General features: G+C 43.0%; 1 protein-coding gene across 2 annotated transcripts in view; it reads right to left on the minus strand.

Moving 5' to 3' along the window:
- GUCY1A1 (guanylate cyclase 1 soluble subunit alpha 1) overlaps nucleotides 1-17,438 on the minus strand; it is a 111,778-nt gene extending 94,340 nt beyond the window's left edge. Inside the window, exons 1-4 of one of the 2 annotated variants that reach the window (XM_030191614.1) lie at nucleotides 17,050-17,438; nucleotides 16,747-16,890; nucleotides 4,125-4,773; nucleotides 986-1,047 (exon numbers count right to left, since the gene is read on the minus strand). In XM_030191614.1, the coding sequence (XP_030047474.1) occupies nucleotides 986-1,047; nucleotides 4,125-4,376 (314 nt within the window). In that variant the 5' untranslated portion in view covers nucleotides 4,377-4,773; nucleotides 16,747-16,890; nucleotides 17,050-17,438. The remainder of the gene's footprint in view (nucleotides 1-985; nucleotides 1,048-4,124; nucleotides 4,774-16,746; nucleotides 16,891-17,049) is intronic. The other variant, XM_030191615.1, reaches the window with a different exon arrangement.
- Nucleotides 17,439-17,956: the final 518 nt, after the last annotated feature.

Here is a 17,956-nt window from a genome sequence, read left to right on the forward strand (position 1 = left end):
CAATGTTTCTGGTGGGTAAAGCTCCTGTAATTACCGCTTCCCCAAGTCAGGCTGTTCCTCCTTCCACGACTCTAGGATAGATGTTTGAGCAGTAAGATCGCTCATAGAGAAGTATAGGCAAATTTCCTGTTCAGACTTTCTTTTGCCATAGTTTCCTATTTTTTAATTTTTGCTCCTGAATTTATGATTGCTCAGTTCCCCAAATTTTGAGGACTTTATGGATGAGGTCTTGGGTGTTATATATGGCTGTTTGTTTAATTCTTACATTGTAATTTGTTTTCTAACCTTGTATCTCATTAACTTAAACAAGTGCATTATTGTACATAAGTATTGCCATACTGGGGCAGACCGAAGGTCCATCAAGCCCAGCATCCTGTTTCCAACAGTGGCCAATCCAGGTCACAAATACCTGGCAAGATTCCATGTAGAACTGCAAACAATAGCAAGATTCTGGAATCCTAAAGAGTAACAAGATTCCATGTAGAACCCCAAAGAGTAGTAACATTCCATTCAGAATCCCAAGTACATAAGTATTGCCATACTGGGAAAGACCGAAGGTCCATCAAGCCCAGCATCCTGTTTCCAACAGTGGCCAATCCAGGTCACAAGTACCTGGCAAGATCCCAAAACAGTACAATACATTTTATGCTGCTTATCCTAGAAATAATGGTCTATGGACTTTTCCTTTAGTGTATGTTTAAAATTTCATAAATATTTTTTTTTTAAAAGAAGCAATTTAAGAACAGAAGGTATGTGTGTATTTTTCCGTATTAAATAACCACTTTTTCAATATATTCCAGCTGCATCCACTTACGTGGTTTGTTTTATAATCACCTCTTAATTGTATACACAATGTGGTATCCAAAGCCAAATACCCTACAGACGTTGAAATAGCCAGTGCTTCTGAACCAAATATGAGGAATGCCTAAATACAGAAGTATTCTATAAATCAATTATTTCCACAGCACAGTGTTACTTAGCTTACCTGTTTCCTTTTGCTCTGTGCTTTGCTAATGTTCTCTGAAGTGCAAGATACAGCCTTTCAAACTGGAAATTGAAAAAACAGTTACATAAATTAAAATGACCGGCATTAAATGGAACAAGGAGAAATCTCACAGTAACACAATGAAAAGGTGACATTTGAACTTTGAGAGTTTACGTGCACTCTGAATGAGATAATGAAGGAGCTGAAAAAGATCTGTCATCCTTAAACCAAATATGCCGCACAAACAGATTTCTAGCCTGAAGTTCAGCAAGTTACACACGGGAGAAAATCTTACGAACATGCGTTCATTCTGAAATGAATGACAAAACGCAACGGATGAGTCCGTGTTCATTTTGTTTCATTTCAAAAGAAACAAATGGGCCATGAGTCCAAATGACCTGAAAGCAGTTCATTACCACTCACTGCGCTGTAATTTTCTATTGAGTTTAGAGGAAACCAATGGGGTCGATGCAGAAAGCTACTGCAAGCTCATCCAAGTGGATACCGTGAGGTATACACCATCGAGCAATGTAAAAAGGGGGCTGAGCATGGGTTTAACTCAGCGCAGCATACATGGTCACACACTGAATTCAAATGAATGCATACGAGGCCATTAAGTTTGCTGCGCCAATGCATAAAACAAAAACATAGCCTCTAATGCACAGTTATCAAATGAATTTTTTCACTAGGTCCAGGGCTGGTGTAGCTTGACCTGACCTCCCTACCAGTTAGCTTTCTGCAGCAACACCCTTCCTGGGACCGCTACTGGACCCAACCAACTCTCCATCCTAACCAAAAAAAAAAAAAAAAATCCCTGGTGTCTAGGGTACTACCCTCTACTCCCCTCCCAAACTCTGGCATCTAGGGCACCCACCTCACCCCCTCCCCAATTCGTTTTAAAAAAGTTCTCTAGGTCCCCCCCATCCCATTACTCCTCCTTCACACACCTCCCCCCCCCCCCCCCCCCCCCCGACTAGACAAAAAATAAACTCTCTGGTGTCTAGTGACATCCTTCCCCAGGCTGTTGACTCCCATGGTAAATCAAGGTGCAATAAAAGCTCCCTCCTTAGTTTCTGACTACCAGCACTGCACTCATCTTTACTTTCCCCAATTTGCTCAGTATCTCTGTCCCTTCTTATCCTGGGCCACACAAATGGGAAAAAGGAACAACATCTGGAAAGCAGTGTATATTAATGTCTGTATTATAGGACAGGGGTGTAGCTACGTGGGGTCACGGGGGCATGGGCCCCCACAGATTTGGCCCTGGCCCACTGCCGCCGACCCTTTCGACCCCCCCCCTTCCTGCCGCCGCCAACCCTCCCCCACCGCCGCCAGCTGAAGTCCTCTTCAGCGCCGGTCTCCGAGCTGGCGCGTTGCTGCAGCTGATCTGGAAGGATTCTATTTCTGTGTGCGTCGTCCTGACGTCCTGCATATTCCTACATGCAGCAGTAGGAACGTGCAGGACGTCAGGACGACTCGCACAAAAACAGAATCCTTCCAGATCAGCTGCAGCAACACGCCGGCCCGGAGACCGGTGCTGAAGAGGACTTCGGCTGACTGGGGTTGGGGACCCCCACCAGCACAGGTACCCTGCGGCAGGAAGGGTGTGGTCGAAAGGGGAGGGGCGTTGGGGAAGGGTCTAAAGTGGTGGTGGCAGCGGCACGGGTGTTAAAAGTGGCGCGGGGGTCAGAGGCACCGGGGGCTGCTAAAATGTGCCCCCTCACCTCGGGCTCTGGACCCCCCTCCCGCCAAAGTCTGGCTACGCCCCTGGTATAGGAAATAAAGTTCTGGAACTAGAGGCTGATTTAGATTTAGTGGCAGTCACGGAGACGTGGTTCACAGAGAAGCATGACTGGGATATAGCTATACTGGGCTATAATCTGTTCAGGAAAGACAGGGGGAGTGGCGTTATATGTTAAAGATAATACTAAAGCTACAGAATTGCAGGACTTAAGTGTTAGGGAAGAGGCAATGAGGCTCATTTTCAAAGCACTTAGCCTCCCAAAGTTCCATAGAAACCTATGGAACTTAGCCTCCCAAAGTGCTTTGAAAATATGCCTCAGTGAGTCAATATGGAAAGAAGGAATTGAAAATGTATTTACAAGGGCTGCCCATTAATCGCAATTAATACCACGATTAATGCATTAATTATTAATCGCGATTAGATTATTAAACTTTCCTACCTCTCCTGCCCACCCACATGCATGCACGCATGATTGGTCCAGCACCTCTTCCTCCCCTCTCGGACCGATGGCGCCTCTCTCTCCCGTCCCTTCCCCTACCTTGCCTTTTTCAGTAAGTCTTCTCTCTACGCAAGCAGCAGTATTGAGATGATGCCTCGACCTGCACCAGGCCTTTCCATCTGGGCCATCCCGCCCCCTTCTGACACAGCTTCCTGTTTTCAGAAGGGGGTAGGATGGGTCAGAAGGAAAAGCCCAGCGCAGGCCGAGGCAGCGTTTCAATATGGCTGCCGCTGCAGGGTGAAGACTTACTGAAAAAGAAAAGGTAAACCAGGAGGGGGGAGGAACAGACACCGGACTGACACGGCATGAGAGAGAGAGAGAGATAGAGAGAGAATGAGAATGGGTGAAGGCACGAGGGGCACATATGAGAGAGGGAGAGAATGGGTGAAGGCAAGGGAGGGTCACATATGAGAGAGGGAGAGAATGGGTGAAGGCACATGGGCACATATGAGAGAGAGCGAATATGGGTGAAGGCACGGGGGGCACATATGAACGAGAGACAGAATGGGTGAAGGCACGGGGACACGTATGAATTCGTGGAACAGCCACCCGGTAGAGGTGGTAAAAATGAAAACTGTATCTGAATTCAAGAAAGCTTTGGACAGGTACACAGGATCTCTAAGTGACAGGAAGGGATAGTAGATGGTATGGATGGGCATACTAGATAGAAAAATGAAGGCAGATAAAGACCATATGGCCTATGTTTTTTTTCCTATTGTTGGCATTGCTCTCGCCACTTCTTCCCAGGTATGATCAAGAAACACCACCTTCTCTTTCCCTCCACCTTTTTCCCCTTAGGCAGTATTTGCAGGCACCAGACACAAAATTTTAATCACATGGGCCAATAACTGCCCAGAATTTTTTCACCCTTGTGCTTAGTGACCATCACCATTTACCTCAGGAAAAATCAGCTTGTGAATGCTCTCAGCTAACATATGTAGATACACTCGGCTTCGGCTTGTTTTCCTCTGTGGAAGAGACCCAACAATATCTTGCTCACCAACTTCTTTGCAGATAGGTAATCTTGCTTCTGAAGTATCCTGTACTTCTGAGCACTCTTCCTCATGTTCTTCAGAAGGACTTTGAGTTAGTAATGAGAATGGACACTCCCCAGTGATCTTCAGATCTTTGAGCTTACTACAGAACATGCTCAAGATTTAATGACTTTGGTGCTAATATTCTTGCTTTACACACTTTCTACTGCTGTTTGGTTTCACATCTCTTTTGATGAAAGCATCCTCACATTGACATGCAGGGATAATGATATACTCAATACTTGCACTCAGCGTAAGTTTTCTAGATCACAAAGACTGTAAGACTATTTTTCCAAACACCGAGATTTTCTGTGTGGCTTTCATTTAACGTGAGAAGAGTCAAATGTTCAAGTTCTTTAAATGATGGGATGAAAGAAGGTTATTCTGGCTTTTTTTTTGTGTCTTTAGTGAAGTACCGACACAGACCTGGGCACATCTACTGCAAGCCAACCAAGAAGAAGGTTGTTGTGTGCCAATCTGTCACTCCAAGGTGCAAAGTCAATTTATATCTCTGTAAATAAAAAGTAAAGAGAAATCATTAGAATCACAGTATTTCTCATCTAGATCTACTCAGTGCAGTAGTTAAATTGTCCTTAGCAAAAAAAAAAAAATAATAATAATCAAGAAGTTGGCTCCTTATAGCAGTGATTCCCGAACTTTTTACAAAGGCAGAACTCCTAAAATATTTTTTTTCATACACTGAACAATGCCCCTCCCCCAACAGTATCCCATCCAGCTTCTGCTCCCCTTTCCCTCTCCCCACCAAGTCCCATCTCTCTTCCCCCCCCCCCCCCCCCCCGCCATCCCTTGTAATCTGGCATCTCAAGTCTCTCTCTTTCTCCCCTCTAATGATGGGCAACAAGACAAATCTCCAGCAAGAACTGCCCTTGCCTCCAGAAACATAATAAGATATAACAATTGATGTCACTGTTCAAAGTGAAACAATATAGTGGTACACTGAAGAGAAAAGATGGAGGTTACAGCTTTCTGGAAAGGAGAAATGATGTCTCACCTGATGATTTTCTATCTATTAGTGCTTCACCCTATTCCAGAACATGTAGGTAGTTGTGCACATCAACCAGCTCTTCAGTATTCAAATAACCAAGCCGAGTAAGAAAGAGTCAACTTAACCTTGAATCAGAACCAAATAAAATGACATCATCAACTATTCACAACTCCTCCAATATGGGTGTGCAGAGAACTCTAAATCTGAGGGGAACCTGAGCACTGGAACAACCGATAGGCGGAATGAGCGGAATCATGGGTGGGCTACTGGAATAGTGTGAAGCACTAATAGAAAGAAAATCATCAGGTAAGAAATTTCTACTTCCACAGCGGTTTCACACTATTCTAGAACTTATGGGATGTCCAAAAATAAACCCTTACCGAGGGTGGGATTCTGGTGCCAGTAGGCAATTAGAGCAGTAAAAATATTCAAACATTACAAAGTATGGCATGGTATACTACTTGTAATGACAACACAATATGTACTAGAACATTATAATTGGCAGTGAGGGGTAAGGCAAAGTTGTAACATATAGATTTATTTATTTATTTATGTAGCACATTTATACCCCACTTTTTCCCACATTGTGCAGACTCAAAGTGGCTTACAATGTACTGATTAGGCTATCGCCAGACCAGTGGTTATACAATTTCAATTAAATTAGAGAAGATAAAAGAAACAGAGTAAAAAGAAAATAGGGAAAGGGTAAAAGAGACTAAATTGGTCCATGAAATGTTGTTAAGAAGGACTTCAGGTTATAAGTTGAATCCTTGAAGTAGCCTGAACCTGTTTAGGCTGGAAAAGATGGAAACTGACCAGACAGACTAAGTTGACCCTGCAAGGTGGAAATGGAGTTGAAAGCCGAGATGAGTAAGAAAGTAGGAAGAATTTGAAAGTAAGGTGACTGATTTGAAGAAAGTTGCACATGAGGTCAGAGAGATGGTTAAATATTATCTCAGTTAGGCTTGGAGTGGATAAACATGTCCCACAGCAGTATGTGCAGCCCAAGTCAATCCCTGTGTATGTGAGTGAGACTAACAAGTTAGTTACTTCTTCCGTTAAAGGCTTGGTTGAAGAGCCAAGCTTTCACCTGCTTCCTGAAGTAGAGGTAGTCTTGTGTTAAGCGCAGCCTTTCAGGCAATGCATTCCCGAGTGTGGGGGCCACTCCGGAGAAGGCTCGCTTGCGGGTATCACATTGTGTAATGTCTTTTGGAGAGGGTGTAGTTAGTGACAGTCCTTGGAAGGACCTTAGTGTCCTTGGCGGTGTGTGGAAGATCATCCTATTGTTCAGATACTCGAGGCCATTTCCTTTCAGGACCTTGAATACTTTTAATACTTGATAATACTTTTAAAACACATAGAAGAAAATATTTTTTTCATTCAACAAATAGTTAAGCTCTATAACTTATTGCTGGGGAATGTGATAACAGCAGTTTGTGTATTAGTCATTTCTATAGTGCTATTAGATATATGCAGTGCTGCACACATTATATGCAGCTACTTTCTCTGTCCCTATTGGGCTTACAATCTAAGGTGGGGGTTTTGTTTGTTTGTTTTTTGCACCTGGGGTAATGGAGTGTTAAGTGACTTGCCCAGGAGTCACAGGAGGTTGCTGTGGGAATTGAACCCAGCTCCCCAGGGTCTCAGCTCACTGCACTAACCAACAGGTTACTCCTCCACCCTGGAATTTAAAACAGGTTTGGACAAGTTTCTGGAGGAAAAGTGCATAATCTGCTATTAAGGTAGACATGAGGAAAGCCACTATATATTAATGGCATTGGTAGCTTGGAAATTTGCTACTCTTTGAGGTTCTGCCAGGTAATTGTGACCTGGATTGGCCACTGTTGGAAGCAGGATACTGGACTTTGGTCTAAGTTCCAAGAATATACAATTCAACAAATAACAGTGGCAAAAAAAAAAAAACAACTTATAGTACCAGTCAGTTAGGAGTTAATGATATTTTCTAAAAAGAAAAGACTTCAGCAGCTTATGAAATTGATGGTAATCTCCAATTTGCCTAAGAGGGGAAGATAGAGTTCCAGCTAGAAGCTGCTAGATAAGATAAAGAGGATTTAAAAGGTCAATAGCTTTCACATTACAAACAGAAGGAAACCTAAAAGATAAAGGTTTCTGGTGGATCTAGTACCTTCCCTCCAAATAGATTGGAACATCCCCATGGAAAGCTTTGAAAATTATAGTGGATACTTTGAATTGGTGTCATAGGCTCCTATCAGTCGCAAAAATTATTCTTATTGCAGCATTCTGAACTCTGCAATTTGATGTTCAGAGCTTTGGAGCAACCAATATATATATATATATATAATTACAATAGTCCTACTGAGAAAGTATTAATGTCTCAAAGCACCCATTGTTTGGCGATCAGAGCAAAAGCACAAAAAGAAAAAAGCATTACCTTAGATGTAGGGCTGGAAGTTTTAAGGAGCTTGGTGAGCAAGTGACTGAAATAGCTAATATAAATAAAAATAAAATAAAAAATGGAAAACAAGGTGAAGCTTTTTACTAAGCAGCGGTAAGCCCACTGCAGGCTTGCCACATCGCAATACGGAACTACCACTGGCCCAACGCAGGCGCCAGCAGTAGTTACACCCCCAGGAAGCGACATTTTAAAGGGAAAGGGAAATGGGACTTGATGTACCGCCTTTCTGTGGTATTTTGCAACTACATTCAAAGCGGTTTACATATATACAGGTACTTATTTTGAACCTGGGGTAATGGAGGGTTAAGTGACTTGCCCAGAGTCACAAGGAGCTGCAGTGGGAATTGAACTCAGTTCCCCAGGATCAAAGTCCACTGCACTAACCACTAGGCTACTCCTCCACTAGCAACTGTTCCATGTAGAAGCCTGCCCTTGCAGATCAGCAATGCAGGCTTCTGTTTCTGTGAGTCTGACATCCTGCACATACGTGCAGGACATCAGACTCACAGAAACAGAAGCCTGCGCAGCTGTGTTGCTGATCTGCACGGGCAGGCTTCTACATGGAATAGCAACATTACATGTAGAATCTCAAATAGTAGCAAAATTCCATGTAGAATCTCAAATAGGGAAAGGGAAATGGGACTTGATATACAGCCTTTCTGAGGTTTTTTGCAACTACATTCAAAGCAGTTTACATATATTCAGGTACTTATTTTGTACCAGGGGCAATGGAGGGTTAAGTGACTTGCCCAGAGTCACAAGGAGCTACAGTGGGAATTGAACTCAGTTCCCCAGGATCAAAGTCCACTGCACTAACCACTAGGCTACTCCTCTAGCGGACATATTTGAAAAATATTTCTGCAGGGGGTTACCTGGTGGTAATCAGGCAATGCCGCATGCTGCTTGGTTACCACCAGGTTAGCGCAGGAACCTTTACCGCCACCTCAATGGGTGGCAGTGTTCCCCCCCCCCCCCCCCAAAAAAAAAAATGTCCGCAAAGTTACCACACAGCCATTTCATTTTTGGTCATTTTTATCCGCTGCAGTAAAAGGGGTCCTGGCATACGGCAAAAATGTCCGCCGTCGCTAGCGCAGGGCCCCTTTTACCGCAGCTTAGTAAAAAGAGCTCCTTAATATGTTTTTTACTAGTGAGTCCAATAAAAAAAAAGATATAACCTTATTTTCCTTGTTCTATTTCTAATTTATTAACCTTTTACCCCTTACCTCTGAAATAAGATCTAAGTGGTTTACAATCTAAGATAAACAGAAAGAAACAGAATGCCATAAAATCAACTGGAAAGTAAAAACAGTCAAAATAATTATCAAGAAATCTTCACATCGGCACCCATACATTGCTAACAGAGCTCCAGTGAACGGTGTAGTTGCTAATCAGAAAGGTCATAAGGCAATTTAATTAACATGGCTACCACACCATTTTATCTGATATGAAATATCTAAGGCATTGAGGCTTGCAACTTTCACAATAGCAACAATATGTGAAAATAAAGGCAAGGTTAAAACAAATCCAAAAGCAGCAACAGCTTGAAGTGCTTCCAGGCTCTTCCATCAAAGCAGTGATGTCTTGGAAACAAAGATAGCCTAAATGTGTGGACTGAAGTTCAGAACCAGCCTAATGTTCCCATAAACATGATGAAAGTCCAGAAAGCATGACGTTTGTGTGAGGACTTACAGCATGAGAACAGAGCACTGCAAGTGAAAGTTCTGCTTCCAGTAAATCATAGTTTGGGCGATTTAAAAGGCAACATGGTTTGCACAATACAAGATGGCTTGAGAAAGTGCCACTGCTGAAGTGAAAGCTGCTTGTGAGTAATTTAACTTGATAAAGAAAATCACTGAAGGGGAACACAAAGCAGAGTAAGTTTTCAATGCTCTTGAGAACATTTGACAGATGATAATGTCTTATAAAATCTCCATTGCTAGAGAAGAAAAGTGCACAACATACCAAAAATTGTCAGACTTTTCCTGGGAGGTAATCCTGCAAGTTGGGAATGGATAGCCCATTTTTAAGAACATAAGAACAGCCATACTGGGTCAGACCAAAGGTCTTTCTAGCACAGTATCCTGCTTTCCAACAGAGGCCAATTCAGGTCACAAGTACCTGGCAGAAAACCAATTACTAGCAACATTCCATGCTTCCAATCCTGGGGCAAGCAGTGGCTTCCCCTATGTCCATCTGAATAACAGACTATGGACTTTTCCTCCAGGAACTTGTCCAAACCTTTTTTAAACCTAGATACGATAACTGCTGTTACCACATCCTCCAGCAGCGAGTTCCAGAGCTTAACTATTCTTTGATTGAAAAAACTATTTCCTCTTATTTACATAAGTACATAAGTAATGCCACACTGGGAATAGACCAAAGGTCCATCGAGCCCAGCATCCTGTCCACGACAGCGGTCAATCCAGGCCAAGGGCACCTGGCAAGCTTCCCAAATGTACATTCTATACATGTTATTCCTGGAATTGTGGATTTTTCCCAAGTCCATTTAGTAGTGGTTTATGGACTTGTCCTTTAAGAAACTGTCTAGCCCTTTTTTAAACTCTGCTAAGCTAACCGCCTTCACCACGTTCTCCGGCAATGAATTCCAGAGTTTAATTATGCGTTGGGTGAAGAAACATTTTCTCCGATTTGTTTTAAATTTACTACACTGTAGTTTCATTGAATGCCCACTAATCCTAGTATTTTTGGAAAGCGTGAACAGATGCTTCATATCCACCTGTTCCACTCCACTCAATATTTTATATACCTCTATCATGTCTCCCCTCAGCCGTCTCTTCTCCAAGTATGTTTTACAAGTATTTCCATGTAACTTCCTCGAGTGTCCCCTGATCTTTGTACTTTTTGAAAGAGTAAAAAAAAAAAAAAAAAATCAATTTACGTCTATCCATTCTACAACACTCAGAACTTTATAGACCTCAATTATATCCCCCTCAGCCATTTCTTTTGTAAGATGAAGAGTTATAACCTCTTAAGCCTTTCTTCACTTGGAAGGAGTTCCATCCTCTTTATCATTTTAGTCGCTTTTCTTTGAACCTTTTCTAATTCTGCTACATCTTTTTTGAGATACGGCGACCAGAACGGAAGGATTCCATGCTGCTATCTGTTTCATGTATAATATTTATTTTGTTTGACTGAATTCCCTCTTTAACATTTAGCACAACCCCCCTTCCAATTTGATCCACTCTATCATTGCGATATATAACACGGTGTCCCACTGATCATCCTCCTTCCACCATATCTCTGAGATGCCTATTATATCTACCTTTTCAATTAGTGCTATATACTCTAAATCTCCCATCTTATGTTTTAGGCTTCTAGCATTTGTATACAGACAAATTCAAATTCTGATTTTTCCTAGCATCTACAAGCTGCTTTGAAGTTGACGGAGATAATTTGCATAATTTACTCGGTTCTCCCATTAAACACTCCTGGCTTTCTTTCATCATTATTGAAAACTCTCTATTGGGATTCCCTAAATGTCCTGCTTCAATAGTATCTTTCGAGGATACTCCACAACGAACCATGTGCTCCAAGGCAACTGTCATCTTCTCCCCCCCCCTCCCATTTTAGTCTATCTCCTTTTTAAAAGTTAGCACCAGGAGCCTGGTTCTATCCTGGTTAAGATGGAGTCCATCCTTTCGGAACAGGTTCCGCTTTCCACAGAATGTTGTCCAGTTCATAACAAATCTAAATCCCTCAACTTTGCACCATCGTCTCAATCATGCATTGAGACTGTGGAGCTCTGCCTGCCTCTTTATTTATTTATTTTTGTTACATTTGTACCCCACGCTTTCCCACTCATGGAAGGCTCTATGCGGCGGGCAATGGAGGGTTAAGTGACTTGCCCAGAGTCACAAGGAGCTGCCTGTGTCAGGAATCGAACTCAGTTCCTCAGGACCAAAGTCCATCACCCTAATCACTAGGCCACTCCTCCACGTGGAATGGGGAGCATTTCCAAAAATGCTACCTTGGAGGATCTGGATTTCAGCTTTCTATTTAAGAGGCTAAGTTTGGCTTCTAGAACTTCCCTCACACATCTTCCTGTCATTGGTACCCACATGTACCAAGACAGCAGGCTCCTTCCCAGCACTATCTAAAATATTATCTAGGTGGTGCGTGAAGTCCGCCACCTTCACACCAGACAGACAAGTGATCTTCATGCCCACCAGTCACTCAGCTATCTACATGCCTAATGATCGGATCACCAACTACAACAGCTGTCCTAACCCTCCCCTCTTAGGCAAAAGCTCCTGAAGGCACATCCTCAGTGCCAGTGAATATTGCATTCCCTAGTGGGCAGGTCCAGGCTACAGGATTACTTCCCACTTCACTAGGGTGATGCTCTCCAAGGTAGTACAGGGACTGCCAGATCTGAAGCGGGACTTCTCTACAATATCCCTGTAAGCCTCTATGTACCTCTCCGTCTCCCTCAGCTCCTCCAAGTCTGCTATTCTAGTTTCAAGAGAACGGACTCATTCTCTGAGAGCTAGGAGCTCTTTGCATCAAGCACACACATATAACCTCTTGTCAGTTAGCGATAATCATACATGTGACACTCAATGAAAAAGACTAAACAGCACCCCTCTTGCTGTTGGACTGCATCTTAGTATTATTGTGTTGTTTAAACGTCTTAAGGTATTATGGACATTAATATAAAGAACCTTAAGATTATGTGGTATATTGAGTGATTTATTTAGTGTTTACTTCTCAGAAAGTAATTAAAACTCTAATGAAAACTCCTCTCCTGTGATCCTAATTAGAATAATTGACTGTAAGTTAAGACTATAAACGAAGAGATATGCTAGGGGTGGGCAGGAGCTGAGGAGGGTGGGCGGGAATAAAGACTGAACTAATCCCTGCTTCTATGGGGAAAAGGGTAGGGAGACTTTTTTATTATTATTTAGATTTTGCTCACACCTTTTTTTAGTAGTAGCTCAAGGTGAGCTACATCCAGGTACACTGGGTATTTATCTGTCCATGGATAGCTCACAATCTAATTTTGTACCTGAAGCAATAGAGGGTTAAGTGACTTGCCCAAGATCACAAGGAGCAGCAGTGGGATTTGAACTGGCCACCTCTGGATGTCAAGACTGGTGCTTTAACCACTAGGCCACTCCTCCACTCCGTTGTGAATAAAGTTTAATTTTTTTAATTCTACCTGTCTATCAATAAACCTTCAATACCCTTTAAACCCCAACCTTTTAAATCACCAGCAAGCGTCCATTTCTGCCTGAGACCATACTGCCACCTACTGACTAAGTGGTAAGGTCTCACGCGCTGACGTTTACCGCCGGGTAAGTGCCTCACGGTAGAAAATATTTTTGCTCCAAATTCAGAATTACTGCCTGGGGCACGCGGTAGCCAGGCGGTAAAGCTGATTTGGCACGCGCAGGTCCATAAACGCCTTTGTAATAGGGCCCCTTAGCGCTTAAAAGTTGACAGGATATATTTTTTTTTTTAAACGTGAAGAATGACACTGCTGTAGTATTTTTCTACCAGACAGCAAAGTTATTATTTTGATATCTAAACATGAAAGCAGCTCCTCAGACTCTGAACAGTTAGAATTTCCATGCCTTATCCTGTTTTCTCTTTCAGTGGCTATTCTGGCTAGAGGAGCAAGCATATGAAATGTGTTGCTTTCATTTTCATTCAGGACACAGATCTGATGAAATCTCTCTTCCTCTCACACCACAACTATTGATTCCTCATGAAAACCTAAACTGGTCCCAAGGCAGAGTTTAGTCAACATTTCTGAAAATGCTCCTCTAGGCAGTTAAACTGGGATGGGAATGAACATATCCGGGTCATATTCACTATCTTCTAAAATGAAAAGCCCATTGAACATTCTCCAATCACTTACAAAGACACCAATCTCTATTAAATGTGTCAGTATCGGAGAGACAAAAAAAAATGCACTCTAGTTTTCCCAAGACTTCTAAAGCAACTGAATTTTGTCTTTGAAGAGATGATAAAATCCTGTCTCTGAAAACAGCCCACACTAGAAGCACCTTGAAAGAGTGGAGTGGCCTAGTGGTTAAAGCAGCAGGATTCAAATCCCACTGAAACTCTTTCTGACTTCGGGCAACTCACTTAGGGGGAGATTCTATATATGGCGCCAAAAAAAATTGGAGCTGAAATCAGTGCCGACTAAGCGTATTCTATAATCGGCACCTACATTTAGGCACCGATTATAGAATAAGCTTAGTTGATATATCAGCTCCTAAAACTACATGAATCCATTTATACCAATGAAAATGTGGCGTAAACTCCAACGCACAGATTTACGCGCATTGGGCCATATTCTATAACTACGTGCGTAAATTTTGGAACACCCACGAAATGCCCATTTCCCTGCCCATAGACACGCCCAATTTTTGCCTGCGTGCATTAGAAGTTCGGCGCACTTTGTTACAGAATACGCTTAGCAAGTTGTGATTGTAAATTCTAATCAGTGCCAATTAGTGCTCATAATTGCTTTTTAAGTGCTGTTATCAGCACTCATTTGCTTGTTAAGTTAGGTGCATTGTTACAGAATCGGCACGGATCTCTAGGCGTGCTATTTAGAATCTGGGGGTTAACCCTCCATTGCCTCAGGTATAAACTTAGGGGTATGTTTATTAAAGGGCATTAGGAACTGGAGTTAACATATTTTAGCAAATGTTAACCTCAAATTTAACATTATTCTTTTTGAGGGAACTTTAATGCAGGAGCAGCAACTCCTATGTAGGAGGTGTTAAGTGATCAGCATTAACTCAGCCGTTATCCCATTAGAAAGCATTACCTAGTATAGTGTTTCTCAAGTCCAGTCCTGGAGTACCCCTTGCCAGTCAGGTTTTCAGGATATCCACCATGAATATGTAAGAACCTGATCTGCATACACTGCCTCCTTTATATGCAAATCTTTCTTGCATCTTCAAGGTGGATATCCTGAAAACCTGACTGGCAAGGGGTACTCCAGGACTGGACTTGGGAAACACTGACTTAGTATTCGCTTACAGGATTATATTTCCACTCCTATGCCATGCCCATATCACGCCTTCTCCCAGAAAAATTTCTTAGCACTCACGCTAACAGGTATATTACCATAGAACACCTTAATGCGGCCATGAGGTAACTTGCTAGCGGTCATGAGGTAATCTGATAGCGCACATTAAGGGCTTAACACCCTTTAGTAAACATACCCCTTAGATTGCAAACCCTCCTGGGGACAGGGAAATACCTAAGGTGGGAGCTAGAATAGCATATCTCTCTATATAAAAGGCAACCCCAACGTTCTGAAGCCTCCACGGAAGTTGAGGCGCCCGAGATATCCGGTGTGCCCTGGAGTGTCTGCACCGCCCTCGCGTCAAAACGTCATGACGTCGAGGGCGGAGCTATGACACTTGAGGGCCAAAACGGAAACGCCACAGCGAACAAGGCAAGTAGCTCGGAGGGACGGAGCCCCTTGCTAGCGCCCGTTTCATTGCACTCAGAAACGGGCATTTTTTCCTAGTTTATTTATACACACTGCCTTTATACAAAGCGAAAAATAAATAAATAAATAAATAAAATTCAGAATTCAACGTATAAGCCAGTGGTTCCCACTGCAGTGAAGGCAGTGCATGCAAATCTCTCTCATGAATATTCATTGTGGCTATCCTGAAAACCTGACTTGCTGAAGTGCCTCCAGGACCAGGTTTGGGAACCACCGATACAGGCCCTTTCAGATGAACAATGGACCCACAGAAAAACAAAACAATTAAGTAGAATGACATACGTTCTGTTGGATGGAGTGCAATAGGCCTAACCCCATTTTAATGGCTATCACCTACTACTTACTATGCCTGATATTTATAATACTGTTTTTTTTTTCCTTTAATCCCATCTCCCTCCCACCAACTAATGTACAAGTCAACAGTACTTAACAACTTATCAGTGCGGGATAAAGCCAAGCAAAAAAATATCAATTACCATTTTGAAAGATATAAATCTGATAAAATAATGACAATCAATGAAAAAGGTATGCTGATAATATTTACTTATGAACATTCTGAAGCAGGAATAAACAGATGACCAATATTACAAGTCTAAATTCCATGTGCTTGATTTGGAGACCCTTTGGTTTAAATTCCATTGCCATTGACTATGTTAATAAAAATATTTAACAAATCAGATAATTGAAAAGAAATACTACACAACCTAGTGTGTGTCTACCTATAATTATACAGTAACAACATTTGAATAATTTTTATGTCTCTGATATTAATAAAATAAAGATCTGCAGTCTGAGGTCTATTATTTTAATTTTATTTATTAGGATATATTTACCGCCTTTTTGAAGGCTAAGAAAACGTGGTGGTGGGTTTTTTTTCTAATTTATGGGAAATAATTGTAATAAAACACAACCACAACTCATCACATCATTTTCTAAAAACGAGTTTTGTATAACAAGTTGCAAGATTGGCCTTGCAATAATATGTGTGAACCATAATTGCTCTTGCAAAACAGTCAACACTTAACAAAAAAAAATTCATAAACAATCATTAGCCAGACCTACTTGGCATTTTCAGTTAAGTGTAAGTGTGCACACCCCCTCCTCTTACATACCAGCCTGCCCTACTACAAATCTAAAGTCCAAAAATAAATCAGAAGAAGCTTTTAACACGTTTTCCTTAAATGAACTAATAAATCCCAACAATTAATTCTGGAAAAACGATAGCTCTCGGCTGTCTGAAAAGAGAACCAGGGCGATGCCTAAACCCCCGCAGTGGAACACATTTAACTTCCTCTGTCCTTTCAAAGCAGGGCTAGAACTTGTCCCTGCACTGCAGTCTGAGCCCTGCACACGGGCATGTCTGGGAATGACTGATGTGTAGAGCTAGAAGGGTGTGAAAAACGCATAAGGTCACAGATCATTCGTTTTGGTTTAGTCTCTTGCCTTGGATGTTGTGCAGCTCAAGGCGATGCGATAACATGAAGCAACAAACACCACAGAAATATACAGGAAAGCATCTACTATTGCACACAAGGAATAAACTCACAGCACTGATGTCACCGTGCCTATAATTTTTTCCAGTGCAACTTAACAGGCGTCTTCCTCTGAACCGTAATTTATTATTGTTCACAGCTCCCAGGCGCGATTTGCAAATCCACACTTGGAAGTATACAGGCAAAACGGTCACCCACTGCGAAAGACGAAAGAAAGAAAAAAAAAACCCCAATAAGGTTAGCGCAAATAAAAAAAAAAAAAAAGTTATTACAAATACATTCTGCGATCATACCATTCCATCAAACTATTTTAGATGCTGATCCGAAGCAAACTGGACACAATTCAGAAACCTTACCTCGGTTCCCAGCGGTGCTTTCTGGAAAAGCCAGCAAGCTGTCTGCACGGGTTTCCGATCTTCTATGCAGTTTCTTTCCTGCTTACAGCTTTCCTAAAGGTTATCAGGTGTCTCAGACCTCAATCGCGGCTCCCAATCGGTCCTCCTGGCACCAGCTCCCGCTCAGCTGCAGCCAGAGCTGAACCAGCAGACAATTGCAGCCCGCTACCTCCTCTCTCCCCGCCCCTGCGAAGGAGTGGCCAATCAGTACCTCCTGGAGCGGCGATCTCTCCTCCCCTCCCCGCCCCCTGGTCAGAACGGTCCAATCACTCACTTCTTCAGGGAACTGGAGCAGGAAGAGAAAGAGGTGGGGGAGCGACAGCGCTTTTTGAAACGGGCAGGCGGGACCAGCGTGAGAGGAGGCGGTGATGACCTCTGGGTATGCCGCTCAGTACTTGCTGACTCGGATAGGGATCCTGGGATCAGGGCCGGTCTTAAGGCGAGGCGGCCGCATAGGGCCTCGCGCTCAGGGGGGCCCCGCGCAGCGCGCCTCAGGTCGCCCCGCCCCGACCACCGCTCTCCCTTCCTCCGAACTTTGAAGTTGAACAACGCGCGACGGCGACGTGGTGGGGGCGGTCCGCCCCAGATGTCAGCGGGGAGGGGGGTGCTCCGAGTCCGCTCCTGGCGCTGCTCGTCCTGTCTTTAAAAACCCAATTTGAAGCGCTGGAGTAACAGGCAGCAGCGCCTGGCGTCTGCCCTTCTACTAAAAATCTCTTCGACGACGTCATTGGGCCTTCCCACATTGAGTCCCGCCCTCCTCTGAGGTAACTTCCAATTACCGCGGGGGCGGGCGGGACTCAATGTGGGAAGGCCCAATGACGTCGTCGAAGAGATTTTTAGTAGCAGGGCAGACGCCAGGCGCTGCAGC

Source organism: Microcaecilia unicolor, chromosome 2 (assembly GCF_901765095.1).
Source record: "Microcaecilia unicolor chromosome 2, aMicUni1.1, whole genome shotgun sequence".
Classification (NCBI taxonomy): domain Eukaryota; kingdom Metazoa; phylum Chordata; class Amphibia; order Gymnophiona; family Siphonopidae; genus Microcaecilia; species Microcaecilia unicolor.